Below are 16,334 nucleotides of genomic sequence, written 5' to 3'. Positions count from 1 at the left end.
ATGATTGTGGAATGGGGCTGTGCAAACAGAAAGGCTAAGGACAGCTTCATTGTGAGCATAACTCTCCCTGTTTCCTTTGGGAAAGTTCAACACTCAAGCTAAGGCATGAATTCACTAAAGACCTCCAATTTTCACTGCTTTTAGCCCAGCTGCTCTCTTCCAAGTTGCTCAGTGTCACACCCAGGTACCTGCCCTTTGGTAAACACTTACCAGGTGCTCTCTCAGAAGTGCAGTACATAGAGCAGGATGGTGAGGGACTGTCACACTCTTCCACCCCTGAGCAGTCAAGCTGTGCTGTTCCTCCAACCTCTCATTTGCATTGTTTGCACACACAGGTGAAAAGGATTGGCCCTCACCCCTACTTCCTGCTCATCCCTGCCCTTCTGTTCTACCCCACTCATAAACATGTCCATAAAGGATTTCTTAAATTCAATACAGCTTCAAGAATTATGTTCTTCTCCAGCTTCTGTTCAAAGAGGTTTGGTTGAACTGGGGAATCCCACACGCTCTGTATTCACGTTCTTCCGGACATTGCTGCTGAAAAGCTGAATTGCTTGTCAAGTGCTGGCGCAGGAGCAACAGCCTTTGAGCAGAACAGGCAATTGCAGCTCCTGTGAACTCCCTCAGACCAGCAGTTTTCCATCACCACCTCTGCAGTGTAGGAGGCTGCCTTGTACCTCTCCTGGATGGCGGTTTGAGGAAAGGGCTGGTTGGGTAGAGCAGAAATTGCTTAATGGAATGAGAACAATTATGAATGGCACAAGCAGAGATAAAAAATGCATTCAGAATGTCTTTAATCATGTAACACTAAAACTTCTTTACAGTGTCATGGCAATCTACACTTCACCATCTGCTCAAATTTGGTTCTGCCCCCATTTCTCAAATGCAGAATAAAAATGACATTTTAAAACAGAACACATGGCTGTTTCTACAAGACTTCACTGCTTCAAGTGAGTATTTTTGCTTGTTAGTCTTGTATAAACTTTTTAAATCATAATTCTTTCCATAAGAATTGTAAAAAAAAAACAAAACTCTCCTCCTTACCCTCCTAGACCTTTGTGACACTTAAGTGTGCCTTCTCCTTTAGGATGGCAGCTTTTCTTCAAGGCTCAGTATGCACCCCAGAAATGGAAAGTTGGGAGTGTGTGGGAAGATATAATGAATTATTTTAGGAGTATCTGAGTGTATTAAGGTTTAGAAGTTAGCTAGAAAGATTATATTTGGGGCAGAAGGATGCAAAGAAGCATCCATTAGGGTTTTGGAAGATACTCTGCACTACATTACACAGGGAGGGATTTTGTTACGGACCATCAAAGAAACTGTTGCCACGAAAGACAGAGGAGACAATCTTTCCAGTGGAATTAATAGTGCCTTCACTATCCGAGCTGGACTCTGAATCGCTGCTTCCCGAGTAGGCACCCAGGCCAGGCAGGATCCCAATGCACACAGCTGCCGAGGGACAATGGACTGTGGAGCTTCCCACGGAGCTGCTCCCCAGGGGAACACAGGAGGGGTTTTCTGCAAAAGAGATACCTCAGTCAAAAACGGGAGTGCAGGAAAGGGCTTTCAATCAGCCCAGGAGCTGCCGCGTGTCACCCACCTGCTTTTGCCATATAAACAGCAGATGATTGCAGGATTTAATCAAAGCATAAAGCAGCTTTATGCTGCAATAAAGCCATTCTGACAGTAAGGACTTGCTACCTCAGGGGATTTTTTTTTTCTCATCACTAGTTTAAGCCCAGCTCTATGCTGGCATTACATATTTTTTATTCTAAAGCTGTCAGTTTTGATGCTTGTCAAGTACCAAACCCACTAAAAATAAGAATAAATAGCTCTGCTTTGTGCAATTTTTTTTTTGCAGTATAACAACATAGTTGAGGAAAAGTTTTATTTCATCGTTCTGCTAGTCAACATCTCCCATCTTCCATGGCTAATTAATTATTTCCACTGTTCTGAAAGTTTACTGAACAGAAGGAGAATCAGGAAGCGCCTTGGGTTGTCATTACACAATCCCAGCTCACCCGATTTGTGTCAGTGTCTTGACAGAAAGTCAATTGCAGCCCTGACAGCTAAGGCTGAAACACAACTTAATTTTTCTTCTAGTTCCCCACAATTTTCTGAAACAAATTGGCTTCAGGATGGACAGAATCACTTCATAGCATGAAAAGCTGAAGTGGATGTATACAAATACATCCAATGCTGCTGTGAAGAGGAAGGGGGTGATCAGCTCTCCGTGCCTCCTGCCAACAGGATATGCATTAGGTTTGAAGTGCACCTGAGGAGACTCTCATTAATTATTGGGCAAAACTCTTTCAGATTAAAACCAGTTAAGCATTAGGATAAACTCTCTATGGAGGGGTGCACAGTGTCTATCTGTCGAGACTTAAGAGCAGCTTAGACTGGTTTAGGCAAGGAACTGCCTGATGACCTGTAGAGGTTCCCTGTAGTCCTGTTTTCCATGAAAGTTGTCGGCACCTACAGTTCCATTCCTACTGCTCCAAGACAGTCTGTGCTGTCTTGCACAGTGAAGGAACAGGAAAGCAAAACCAGATTTTACCCTGTCAGTAGCTGTTCAGTGACACACAGCTTCCCACATGGAGAACTCGGAACATACCTTGATTCTTTTCATCATGATCAGTATCTAGTTTCAACCTCTTCACACTGTTACCACCATCTGAACTGTGGAAAAAAATAAGGAAGTGTCTTGTGTCTCATAAGCAACCACTTAATTACTGTGAAGTTAATTGTACAACTTTGCCAAAAACACTACACCGAATGCCAGCAGGATCCCCTGAGGACCATCACCACTTCTGACTGCTGTTAACTGGAGCTCCTTTGGGAACGGGCAAGATCCAAGGAAGCGTCAACACCTACACTGCACAGATCACCTGCTAACCTGGGAAACAGGAACCCACCTCTGGGAGTCCAAGTCAAACCTCTGGCACAGCAACCCAGAGCTGCCTATTCAGCAGGATGTACCCCACAGGATACTGGCAATGACTGCCTGAGCTTCAGTCACCCCATACGACCACAGCTTGCACATCTGGGTGATTACCACACTTGCTGGTGCAACATCTGTGGCTTTTCCCTTTCAGAGCTTCCTTCTCCTCCTTCAAGTACTTAGAGAGCCTATTCTAAATCATCTAAAAATTTTGCACCCAGTAAGAAGCCCAGTAGGTTTTGCAGCAATTCACACACCAGCTGCAGTATCTTAAGTCCTTTCTGGATCCAAAGTGGTGCTGGGGGAAAGGAGCATTGGCCTTCTGACTCTGCTGAGCTTCTATAGCTCTCCCCTGTCACTGCCCAGATTCCACCCTGCTCTGCCCTGCAGGGTCCCAATCCTCAGCTATCCACATAAACAAATGCTTCCCAGCTTCAGCTGTGATGAACGGATGAAGTATGAGCACTGTTATGCATTAACTCTTTTCTGTCCCTGTCAGAACATGCAGTACAAATGAAAGGTTACTCTGCGCAGAGAGCTTTTAATAGCAATACATCCTTTACAGGAAATTACAAAGCTCAGGGAGCAGATGTTGAGCTCACACTACACTTGCTTTGGGGCACTCTGCAATAAAAGATAAGATGGCAAAAATAGAAGACTGCAAAGCAAGTCTTTGAGGACACTGACATGTCAGTTAAGATGCTCTCTTCAAAGAGATGCCATCTGCAGACTTTAGAAGTGCCATTAAGCACATGCCAGCTCCTTTTCTATATCCTACTGGGTTAAGTACTAGTAGTAAGAAGACAAAACCAACATTGTTGGCTCGTTCTTATCAGTTCTGAGTATTTCTTCTCTGTCTTCTGAAAACCCAAACTACCACCCAACCCTACAAACATTAAGTGGTGGAAATGCTTACTTCAGTTTTCAGACATGCATTTAATGCTGTATTGGGAGCTAAACATCACCCTACAAGATAAGCTTCTAAAATAATCTCGCATTCTGAGACCACTCGAACACAGTGACTGAATTTTGAGATGTCAGTAATCATCTTAAGTATTAGATGATTCATCTGTGGGAAATAAGTCTGGTCCCACATGTCTGGTTTCTCCATAACCTGTAGCACACGAGCAGCTGCATTTGCAGGCCCAGATCAAAACAGCAAACACATCATAAACCCAGCTGCCATCTCCCTGGATTGGAAAGGGTGTTGATGTATCAGTGCAAATCACTGATGAACAAGGGAAGTTGGCCTGATGTCCTCAGGATCAAACTCGTACACAAAGCTTTTCTCTTGTAACTGTCTCCCCCATGCTGACCCCAGCAGCAATTAAAACAATCCATTTTAAACACAGGTGAAATCAGCTGATCAATTATGCAAATCTGAATGAATTTACAGGAGTGAGGTGCCACTGCTATCTATAAATAGAGATGTGAAATAGATTCCCGCTAGATCCCCAAGCAGGATTGCCCAAGCCTGGTACTCTAGAATGAAGAGTCTACCCACTTGCTTTACACACACATCTATTTGAATTGCTTCATGTTTTTCCCCACAGTTTGTGAGAGCCTATAGAAACAAGGCTGGTCTTTTCTTATACCTTCCCCCTTAGGGCTAAGGTTTACACCTCACTCTCCGAAGGCAGTTTTGGCCTGCCTCCCTCTGCGCTGCTAACTGGGTTCCGTTCCTCATGAATTTATAGAGGTGTGAAACTAACCTTCTGTGTTTCACAGCTCCTGCCAACAGCTTTGCCTGAGAGAATTTGTTCTTGTTTTCCACTGACTTCATGGCCAATTTCTTCTCAGTTTCCTTCTTTGGGTCCATACTGACTCCCACTTTGGTGAGAGTGCTGTGAATTAAGGGTTAAGGATCAACTGGGAAGGAAGGGGGAGAACAGACACTTCCTCTCTGATATATTTAGCCAGCTCTCCTGACAGCGTCGACCGAAGGTCATTCACATATTCTATCAAAATAAACTTGTTTGTAATGACATTTAGCTGGTACCCTCAGCCAAAACAGAAGAGACTTCACCCTCTGGGGTCAGAGCTCTCTCAGGTACCAATACCATCTCTCCCTGTGAAGACATCCAGGCAGCAGCCCAGGAGCTGCTGTTCCGAAGCCAGAAAGGTGCAACACATGACACTCAGCACACACAAACATACCCTTTTCCTAAAGGCCTTAGAAAAGCAAAAAGGTCATGCTTGGACTAAAACAAACAAACCAACCAAGCAAGCAATGCAACACTTCCCCTTCTATGTGGGGGTTAACACATGTGTAATTCAAATTTGCTGCTCCAAACTCTAATCCTTACCAAAAACCCAAGTAGCAATATGTGAGCTCCCTTGCACTCCTAAACCCTCCTTTTGCTGAGCCCAGCAGATTTCAGCCTACCAAGGCAAAACAGTTCCATTTTTAGGTTTGGTATTTATCACTCTGTCTTTTCAGCTCCTCTCTCTGTAAGGACCACAAGGCTACTACTGCTTGGTCTGAGCACCAACACCAAGAGAAAGGAGACAGATTGATTAAGGGTGAATGTGGTCCAAGATTCACCCAAAAAGACTGCAATTACACAGAATAACTAAGTAGCTTAAAACAGTGTTAGCAAGGTGGGATGCAGCTGAAACATATAATGATGTGGAGAAGCTTAAGCAGGTTCTCAGACTGGCTAAGACGGAGCTGACTCTGTGTGTTATCAAGGCACACTCTGCACGCATCCTGAACTGGTCTCCTGTGGCAGTATTTAGTCCTGCCCTGGTAACATTTTAGGTCCACCTGCATCTGGTGAGACGAGGTCTGTCAAAGACCCTGTTTGCAGACGAGGTGCCATGTGAGTCACACAAGCTGCTGCACAACTTACAAAGTGCACAGTAAAGGCAAACTGACCTAATTTAAAAGCATATTTATAAACTCACATCTAGCTTTCTAACAGTTTCTCTGCAGACAAATATTGGATAGTGAATTTCATGTTGATGGACCGTATATTTTTGAAGCCACAGCTTTTTTTTTCCCACTGAACATCTGCAAATCAAACTCTTACATTTTGCTTTGAAGTGACACATTCTCCAATCACTTTACAGTCAGGAGCATTCAGATGCCATTCCTTATTAGATTTTCCCAAGGATGCAGCAGTAACCCAGACTGCTCCTTACCTCAATCAAGTCTTCTCAGCTAAAACCACTGTTAAATTTTATTCATTTTTAAAATGGCACAGGAGTGCCACCCTGTGGCTGTCCAAAGCCGTACGAAAGCTCGTTGTGTTGAACACGGTTTGATGTTGCAACACACGATTCCTTCCACCCACTGCAGTGCTCAACTTCCACATTTAGGTCCATCACCTTGTTATATTCTCAGACTGCACTACAAAAGCCTGGCTGAGGAACCCAAAGTCTTTTCTTTTAAAAGATACCAAATTACAGGCTTTTCACTTCTAGCCAGGTGGCATTCCTCTAGAACTCTTCAACTAGAAGGCACAGCACATTTTTAGTAGATATTTTATACATCCTCCTGCCATTAGTAAATGTAATGCAATACCCAGCCAAGAAGTGTTCCCTCTCAAGAATCAGAAATAAACCTCTCAATCTTAAATACCAACTGCATTAAACAAGCTGTCCTACAGTAAAGTCTGCTTGTTGGAGGGGGGGATCATTCCTACATTTGCAAAGGAGTGAAGACAAGAGGATGTTGTTCTCAAACACTTCTTGGATCTGGGCTTAAAAATATCTGTAAATCTTTAATCATTGTAAGACCAGCGGGGGCTGGATAGGGTAAGGAGCAAACAAACCTAGTTTTTCATGCAGGAGGAAGTAAAATTCCTATTCTTCCATATGAATTTTGTTTGTTTATGAGTGCATTAAAATATTCCAAAGCAAGTTTATCATGAAGATACATGATTTCATGATTGTTCAACATAAAAAATAAAGAAAAAAAATAAAAAAACCCCCAAACCTGTTCTTGAATTTTTAACTGGTTCTACCATTAAATTAATGCCTCTGGGTAGCTTAAATTAGATATTATACGAGGCAAAAGAGCAAATAATCAAACCCATTGGATCAACATTCCTCTTATTAGTTTGGAAGAGCTCAAACAGTACCTATAGATGCAGCACATTTGCCTGATACCCACTGATTTTTGTCACTGCAGTGATAAATCAATAGCAAGCAGATGCAAAAAACACCTTTTGCATTTTTAGAAGAACACCACCAAAAATTTCAAACACAGATGAGTCACTTCCAAGTTGCTCTGAGCTTGATTGAAATATTATTGTCAAACAAAAAAGTTACAAAAGTAGATGAACGGGCAACACTTCTCGTTTTCCCACAAGATGAGGTGACTATAAAACATTTTCCCTCCTTCCACCACATCAGTGGTAAATTCTACAGTTTCATTTACAGATCCAGAGTCACCAATACTACTAAGACCACAGACACTGAGATAAGATTGCCTGTACATCTTGCTCAGGCCCTGCTCAGTAAATTCAGGATCAGTGTGTTATATGGATAATTCAAGACAACTCCAGATTCCCTCTGGGCTGGTGTGGTTCACCCTGGACATGTGTGACATAAGGAGAGCTTTCAGCTGCTTCCACAGCACAGTCTGACACTGCACAGCCCTGATCACCCAGACCCGTGAGCAACATCACCAAAACTAAATATATCCCACAAACATCCCATTATTAGATCCAACAGATCAAAAAAATACTCCAAATCCACTGCCTAGACACAGCCTTTTTCTGAAGTAAAAAACCCACATCAGTACTGGTTTTTCATAAACACATTCCTGAGCTAATTGCTCCTCACAGTACTCACACTCCCAGCTGTAAATCATTCATTAATACAAGTAAGGCCCATCTCTAGAGCATCACTACTAACCAGTTTTATTTGCTGACTGGTTTTGGTCACCTCCTTGTATCCACAAACTCTTTCATTTATACTAAAGCATCTTTGAAAACTTGTGTTTTGTTCACTGATTACTTAAAAGCAATGGAGACAAAGAAACCATCAGGTTCTGCACAGATTCAGTAAACCTCAAAAACACAGCATTTCACTTAGCGCAGAAATCCTCAAGTCATTCCAATGTCCCTCGACTGGCACCAATTACAGAGAAAAAACATCCTATATTATTTTCTAGCACATCTTAAAGAAAATTTGGCATTTAACAGCAAAGGCCAACTGTCCTGCTTTCAGCACTACCTACAAGTGTGTACTGCCCAAAGGAGCTGAGTCTCCATAGGCACTGACTTCCCAGAAGAAAGTCAGTGCATTGGCACAGATGTATTTAGTTTCTCATCCAGAAGATATCAGCAAGGGAGAAGGTATCTAATACTTCAGAAGAGTAACAAAAGAGATCAATTCACACATTATTTCAAACAGGTATGCTAAAATCAGGCAGCATGCAGTTAAAAAACAAACAAGAGCATTTAGTTTCACTAACAAGACAAAAGCAAAAGATTGGAATAGGATGTTTTTCCTTTGTGTTCTCTTTCTCCTTTTAGTGATGGTATTTCATGCCCTCAATAACAGAAAAATTCCCCACAACCAAACCCCAAAACAATGAGAGGGGAGAAGGAAAGAGAAGTACCAAAGGGGGGTGGTTGAAGCAGGAGAATATCAAACATTACAGTTGTCTATCAAAGATACAACAAAAACATTAAACTTTGAAAGTCTATCATCTTACCTGTTCTGGTAAAGCAGTTTTATAAAAAGAATGTCAATGACAGAATAAAACTACAGTCCACTCTTACCCTGCTCTAGGTAACCACCAGCCATTTTAATGCAAAGGATATTCTGTACTCATTTAGCTCTTTCAGCTCTTCTTCTCTTCGTTGCTTTTCTAGTAGCTCTTGCTGCCGAGAAACCTCATCAAGGAAATGCGTCTCATCCTCATCTAAGCCTCTTACCATATTTTCTGAATAAAGAAAAGAATGCATATTAATAAGCTAAAACCACTTAGGGAGGAGACAGTTACTGTGTGTGTTACTTCATCATTTCTGGATGATTTCAAACAGCCCATAAATGTGGGTAAGTGTTCACATCTCACACACGTTTCCAACACTGCCGAGGCAGGACAATTTGCACAAAGCCCCTGGGAACACAGGGAGCAGAGTCCTGGATGAGGGAGTGGATTGGGTACTCCAGCAGCCATTGCTATCGTGCCAACAAAAGGGTACAAGGCAAACTACACAAGCTCTCTGCTGGATTCTGTAATTAAGGAGTAAAAATACCTCCTGGTTAATGATATGGATGCTAACAAGGCAAAACTCTTACACACTAAAGCACAAACTCATACAAATTAAACACAACACTATTACCACAGAGAAAAGCCAGACAATTCACAGGAAGCCAGGAAATGCTGTTGGACTTACTGATATAGTTAAGGAAAATTGATCAAGTTTTCAGACAAGCAGCTTTTCTGCAGTAGTAACAGGTTACACAAAATGAGAAATAACCACATCATGCAACGATATATTTGTTATTTTGGTTTCAGACACCAAGTTAAAGCCTGTCTCCTCAGAATTTGTTCTTAAACCAACCAATAACTGGAAAAACCACATTACTTCTCCTCATAAATCTTGTTTCAAACTGGGAAGTATGTTTCCTTAAAGCAAACAATCAGTAACTAACAAATGTTAACATCTGTTTAAAGAAATGAAAAGAAGAATGAAGCAGAAGGAAGACAACTAAATTCCAAATACATTTTTTTTTAGAAACAGGCTACTCTATGGAAAGTACCTGCTAGTACAGCAGGAAGGTCTTTTATTTTCTGCTCTGCAAATGTTTAATGTCTCTCGATCAAATTTAGTTAGAAAGGCAATAAAAAATACTTTTTAGAAAAAAACCCAAGTCTTGCCATTTGTAGTCATCCCCCAAAAATCAGCCCAAATATCACCTTTAGTCTTTACTGAAGTTTAACTCTGCAGGAGGATTTTTAGGCTTTTATATGAGGTCACCACATTTTTTTAATCTTCACTCACATAGTCAAGCCCTACTCGCTTTAATGGCAAACTAAGAAATCCATTTACACTGATAATTGGCAAGCTTGTCTTTGACAGAAGAGCTCTAGAAATCAATTACTATTTGAGGTTACTTCATAAAGGCCAAACCCACTCCTTCCAACTCATGCAGAGCTCATTCATAAATCTTTGAACAGTAACTTGTAGCTCTCACTGCTACTGCTGAGGGCCCTTCAGACAACAAAAGCAGTGACACTTGGGGCACTTTCTGAAGCAAATGACATGAATTAATTGCATTTTCTGCCTGCCCCATCTGCAAACTAAGAAGAGCAGTCACAGAGGTGGTTGGGGCTGACATTACTGAGATTCCCTACCGGGCACTCTGCAGTGGGCTTTGTTCTCAGGGCAGCAGGTGCCTGATATTCTGCAGGGGTGGCCTTAAAAGCAGCACTGACTTTACTTCTCAGGGCTGCTTCCCATTCCAGCACTTGGGTTTACTGAAGCAAAGGGAAGATGTTGCAGATCTAATAAAACTGGGCAAGGGAAACTATTAATTTAGACAGTAATACAAGCCCTTCCCATGCAGGCTGACAGCAGGCAGTTCTTGGGTGACTGCTCAGTCACATCACACAAGATGACTGGGATCAAAAGTTCACTGAAGTAAACTGGAAACTCTCCAGAGGGAAAGAATCCTATAGGTCCAGTTCAAGACTTTAATCCACTCATGCTGCTACCTGTACTTTCCACTTTTCACCACCAAAAATACAAGTGAAACTCAAGGGACAGGAAGTAACTTTCACTTATCCTTATTTTGGTTACCATAATTGTTCAGAAAGATGATTTTTAAAGTTCCATTTTAGAGAGTAGTAGGATAATTTTTTCATTTAAGATGCTCTTAACAGCCTATCAAAATGACTTTACTTTGGAAAGGAAGACATTCTTATAATGCTTAATAGCCAAGCAGAAAGAACTGCTAAGTCTGTAAAGAGGTTTTTATCTACATAAAAGTTTCAGAGTAAATACATTTGTGTGTTTATGCCAACACAATTCTTCAGCATTAAGGTTTCTCCTCTCAAGTCTCATCATCAGTTCTGACTGATAAGAATGACAGTGCACTAAACTCACGTTCTATTCCTCAAAAATTCCCATGGACAGAAAAAATATTTTTTAACATTGTAAGGCAAATTCAAACACATTAGGGGACAAATCTTGCCACAAGTGGCCAAACTGGGCTGCAATCTGACAAGGTAACCCAGCACTCCACTGATCTTAAGTTAGGAAGTTCCTCCCACTTACCTTCTCTCAAAGAAATTTGGCTACAGGAATGATCCTAAAATCATCAGCTACAAAACAGGAGTGGCAACCATGGTTATCAGGGATACTTGGCAGCATCTGCAGGGGCAGGTTCTTACAGAACTCAAAGACTGTGCCGTAGTTTTGATCCATCACAAATACAAGTGAAATTCTAGACAGAATCCAATGAGGCAAAGTAGAGCAAGAACACACAGCTTGAGGGTAAGGCTTCCAGCTAAAGAACCAAAATCAATCAGAACCCACCTTAAAATGGAGTCCCACAGTATCATTCTCACTTCTCTTTATTTAGAGCCAATAGCTCCCTTTTTCTCAAAAAGGTTGACTAATAATTTTCTAGTTCTCAATATCATCTTTGCACTCAGCAGCACATACACAGATGATACAATGCAAAGGATTTTTCTATAAAATCAGAAAGTCAAACATCAGTAGAAATTAGGTTCCCATTCCATTAGAACACTTAAACATCTATTTTTTGAAGAATCAACACCGGGAAGTTTACCTCTTCCAAATCAAAATTTTAATTCTCAAATCACTTTTGAGTCAAATAATTAGGGCTTGGAAATGTACCAGCTGCTGTAACAGGATTTCTTTTATGGATTCAGAATGATCGTGTGTTAAAGCATGAGTTCAGGAGTCACAAAACCATGTTACATTTTCACTTTTCCATGGGTTGTTAATCAGGTTTTGGTTGTTGTTTTTTTTAATTTAATGTGCAATACAAGACTGGTATTCCACACTTTACAGGAATGCAGCTTCATGACTGCAAACAACTTTTGAGTTTTGCACGAGAGCAGGACTGCCTTGGTCCCAGAATAGCCTGTTACTTGAAAAACCCAAGATTTCAATAACTCTTCTGAAGTCTCTGTTTCCCTCTTAAAGAGGCAGACAAGACACAGGGGTATGGCCCTCACTCAGAAGTTGTGTACAGCTGTTGCACACAATGCATTCAGTTTGCTGCTGGTGCTTACTGAATTTAAATTGCTCCTCAAACTCCTGCTGCTTCTTCTCCCTCTGTTCCTGGAGTCTTTCATACAATGACCGTGGGTCATAAGCCTCCTCTGGGCATTCTGAAAGGAACAAACCAGAAAGGGAGACCACATGTGAGAAACACGGAATTGCCAACAGTTCTTAGTTCCTTCATATAAAAACCTTTTCAGACTATAGAATACCGGCCATTACCTTTATTTCTGCTTTCCACAAAAGTGAAATATTCTCAGATCTTTTTCCTGTAATTATTAAAATCTGTCCCATACCTTTTGGATCCTCAGGTTTCCGGACCTTTTCCCATTCCTCTTGCCTTCTCTTCCGTCGCTCCTCTAGCTCAGATTCAGACACAAACCTCTTGTTGATCACGAGGTCAGCAGTACCATCTGCCCCATCCATTGTGGAATAGTCTATCCTAAAAACACAATACAAAAGGTATCAGGGGTCTAATTATACTTTTCAGTGGGTAAAACATTACTAAAGATCCACAAAAAGAGACCTGATGCCCTTACAATAACTTCAGTTCTCTACAGAGCACAGCATAGTAAGTACTGATTGAGATAACTACTTACTGCCAAGACTAATAGCACCACCTATGACTCCTTTTTTTACTCTTTTCTCATAATTACACCTTCCCTGCTAGTTGTCTGCCTCAGGCTGCTTTTCTGAAAGTCCCATCTCAATGGATTTTTACCCACTCCACTTTATATTTACCTTGCTTACACAAATATAAAAAATAACTCCCCCCACCTACACTCACATCCTTTTATTTCAGTTCTTACACCTCTCTGTTCTGGAGACAGTAGTAGTTCTCAGTAAGGTCGTGGCAGCCAAAAAGAAGGGGACACACCTTGCAGGTGTCACACATGAGATAGTTTATTAAATCACTCCATGAAAAAAGAAAAATAATAGAAAAAGAGAGTAAAAGGATACACTCTAACTCCACCTTACACAATACATATTGTCAAATCCCACCCATAGCCAAGTTCTATAGGTTGTATCACAGTGTCTATAAACCTTATTATAGCTTCGAATTGCATGTCACTTTCTGCACAGATGTTCTCTCTGCTGCGAGACATTTATCTCTTCAACATTCTTTTCTCATGGAAAGCTTCTCCCAAAACCTTCTTATCTCATTTTGGTTTTGCGAGTTTGCTGGTTTTTCTCACAGAACTAATTACTATCTAGTAGGCCTCAGAATCTGCCTACAGCTCTAAAACCTTTCCTAACTCAAAAATCTATTTTATCCTTACAAGAAAGGATTTGGTGCTTTGCCCTCAGTTTATCTAAGTTCTTTTTGCCCACCCTGTGAAAATCTGAGAAACCCTGTCTGTTTTCATTTGCTAAATACACATATTTGTAAGTGACAAACACTGAGATTTCAGAAATTAGCAACTGTCCTGGTTTTGGCTGGGACAGAGTTAATTTTCCTCTTAGTAGTTGGTACAAGTCTGTGTTTTTGGTTTGGTATGACAATAACTGATAACACTCTGAAGTGCTGTTGTTGCTCAGCTCTGCTCCTTCTAAGTCAAGGACTTCTCAGTGTCTCACACTGTGCCAAGAGGAGCTGCACAAGAAGCCAGGAGGGAGCAGGGCCAGGAGAGCTGTCCCAGAGTGGCCAAAGGGATATCCCATAGAACTATGACCACAGAACAGCGTGCCCAGTATATAAACTGGGAGGAGCTGGGGGGGAGCTGCTGACTGGGCACAGACTGGGCAGCGGGTGCTGGGCAATGTATTGTGACTCTCTCTCTTGGTTAGTTGCTGGCTGGGGTTAAACCACAACAGCAACTCATCTCTCCAGCCCCCAAAGCCTTTTGCACCTCCCTGCAGGCAGGAGAGTGTGCTGGGTCAGGCTGTGCTGGGTCAGGCTCTGCTGGGGGCTCTGTCAGGGTTTACATGGAGGTCACTAGGTGAGTAGGAGAGGGCACAGCCCCTTCTCCACAGCTCAGCCCCCTCTGCTTCAAGATTCCAACACCAGACGTGGGGTGAAGATGCTCCAAGGAGTCACCCCAAGAAGGAACCTCGTGCTCCTGACACCTGTAAGCCCAGGGTGACACAAACTGCTTCTGTAAGTCTGAGGTGTCTCTTTCAGAACCATTCTGCCACCTCCATGCTACACAACAAAGTCCCAATGCCTGTTTTTGTTTCTTACAACATAAACACAACAAACACAGCAGTTCATTTCAAGTCATGAGAACTTCATTTTCTCCTATGAACTCATTATTTCCTTGGTATAACTGCACAAGTACCTCAAGGACTACAGATGAATTGCCTCCCTTTCTGCCAAGTGTTACTCATTTAGGATCTCACCCTGCCTGCCTTTCAGCACTGCAGAGAACCCCAAACACCTCCTCTTCCAGGAAGGAGAAATGCAGTAACCCATATAAGGGAAAGAACCAGTTTACCATCTTTCCTTTGTACCAGGAATCACTCCTGCATAAAGTCCTGAAATCCTTACAAAACCTGATACTTTTATGGGGTATTGTTTGTAACTCAAAGGAAGAAATTAAGGTCTCAGGAGAAATCCAGGTTAGATCACTGGACAAATCTTTGTTAAAGCAGGATACATTCTTCAGGTGGGAATTATGAAAAGACAAGATGAAAGGATCCTCTTAAGAATTGGGGAAAGGAAGGACAGACTGAGGGCTGGTGATTGTCTAATTTTTTCCTTTTCTTTCTTTTGTTTCTTTTTTAAATATCTAACAAAACTCCACCCCAAGACAAGTCCGCTTTCCATAAAGGATGGAACATCTGCTTTTTTAAGTGTCATTCCTGAAAGTGGCTCAAGCTGGAAACCTACAAAAGAAGGCAAAAATTGAATTCCCCCTCCTGAACAGTTCTGATCACAAGGGCAGCTTTCCTATCCAAGTGCTGAATAAACAAGACAATTTGTTTCTCCACTTGTTCATCTCAATCCATCCAATTTAGAGAGGAAACAAAAGGTTCCAATATGGTGGTGACAGATAGTCATAAAAACAAACTGAAGAAAGGAATTCTGCAAGGGCACAGTATCTTCTGGGGACTAAAGCCTTCAGTAGCAGACCACCTGACTTCTGGACCAGCCAGAATATATTTTAAGACAATATATTTTAAGATACATGAAGTGTATTAAGGTTTAATTATGACCTGACAAGCAGCCATGGTGTTTTCACTACAGTCCTGAAAACTGGTGTCTGATTCAGCAGATAACAACTTCACTGACAACCACATCCTGGAGAACAAAATCAACATCAAGCAGCATCGTATTGAAGCTCACTTGTAGTTATGAACTTTGCTAATCATTCTGCATCCTTTGCCCTCTCCCATCTGAAACAAACACATTCAGAATCTCCCAGACCTGATAAAAACCATGTGCCTGGCAACTTTCCCCTGTTTCTCTCTGTTTTTGAGTGTATTTTAAGGCTTCTGTCATTGCAAAGGACACAAGTTTATATCACAGCTTTGTGACATAACTTTACAAATTATGTAAATTACAGCTTTGGGTAATGTCAGATGGCAACATCCACAGGATCAAAAAAAACCCCAACAAACCCCAAACTTCACCTGCCATTACGCAGGCTGGGACAGACCTGGAGCAGCGGCGGTGCCTGAGGTACCAGTGCAAAACTTCAAATACATTAAATAGCAGAGACTACGGTCCCTACTCCCCTTTATTCAGCCCACCCCTGAGGCAGCTCGGGCAGCGCACCCGCAGTACATCAAACACCAAGCCTGGAGCCGCCGGGGACGAGCCGCTCCCCACCAGCCCCGACTCGTCCCCCGGCCCGGGGCTCCGGCGCAGGGAACACTCCGGGGGCTGTTCCGAGCCCTCACGGCGTCCTCCTCTCCCCACGTCCCCTCAGCCCCTCGCCCCAGTATCCCCCCGGCCCGCCACCCTCGCAGGGCCCACGCTCGGCCCTCTCCGCCCCTGCACCCGCAGCGCTCCACAGCTCCAGCACGGCCGCTTCCCCCGACCCCGCCCACCTCCCGCGGCCCCGCCAACCGCCCCATGCCCGCCCCGCCGTCTCCAGCACGTACCGCGGCCCCTCAGAGCGAGTGGCACGGCCGGGCCCGCAGCGCCGCCATTGACCCCGCTCCCCTCCGCCACCCGCCCCGCCTCTTCCGCCCTTCCGGCCAACCGCGAGACCCCTTCCCACCAGCCCCGCCCC

General features: G+C 42.8%; 1 protein-coding gene across 1 annotated transcript; it reads right to left on the bottom strand.

The window, feature by feature from the left end:
* Positions 1-777: 777 nt before the first annotated feature.
* PSME3IP1 (proteasome activator subunit 3 interacting protein 1) lies at positions 778-16,277 on the bottom strand. Its single transcript, XM_071567825.1, has 7 exons — positions 16,204-16,277; positions 12,453-12,598; positions 12,168-12,266; positions 8,719-8,840; positions 4,654-4,787; positions 2,615-2,679; positions 778-1,518 (listed from the first exon to the last, which is right to left on the bottom strand). Exons 2-7 carry the CDS (start codon positions 12,580-12,582, stop codon positions 1,301-1,303), a joined length of 768 nt encoding a protein of 255 aa, XP_071423926.1. The 5' UTR covers positions 12,583-12,598; positions 16,204-16,277; the 3' UTR covers positions 778-1,300.
* Positions 16,278-16,334: the final 57 nt, after the last annotated feature.

The sequence above is a fragment of the Pithys albifrons genome, chromosome 12 (genome assembly GCF_047495875.1).
Source record: "Pithys albifrons albifrons isolate INPA30051 chromosome 12, PitAlb_v1, whole genome shotgun sequence".
In the NCBI taxonomy this organism is placed as follows: Eukaryota; Metazoa; Chordata; class Aves; order Passeriformes; family Thamnophilidae; genus Pithys; species Pithys albifrons.
This window is presented reverse-complemented; position numbering and strand designations above follow the sequence as displayed.

Excerpts from the sequence above, each read along its gene's own strand:
- PSME3IP1 (XM_071567825.1), bottom strand. The coding sequence starts at position 12,582 with ATGGATGGGGCAGATGGTACTGCTGACCTCGTGATCAACAAGAGGTTT. Across the intron at positions 4,788-8,718 it reads AAGAGCTAAATGAGTACAGA|AGCACTCTCACCAAAGTGGG; the intron begins ATATCCTTTGCA and ends CCCTTAATTCAC. Across the intron at positions 1,519-2,614 it reads TCATGATGAAAAGAATCAAG|AAAACCCCTCCTGTGTTCCC; the intron begins GTATGTTCCGAG and ends TCTCTTTTGCAG.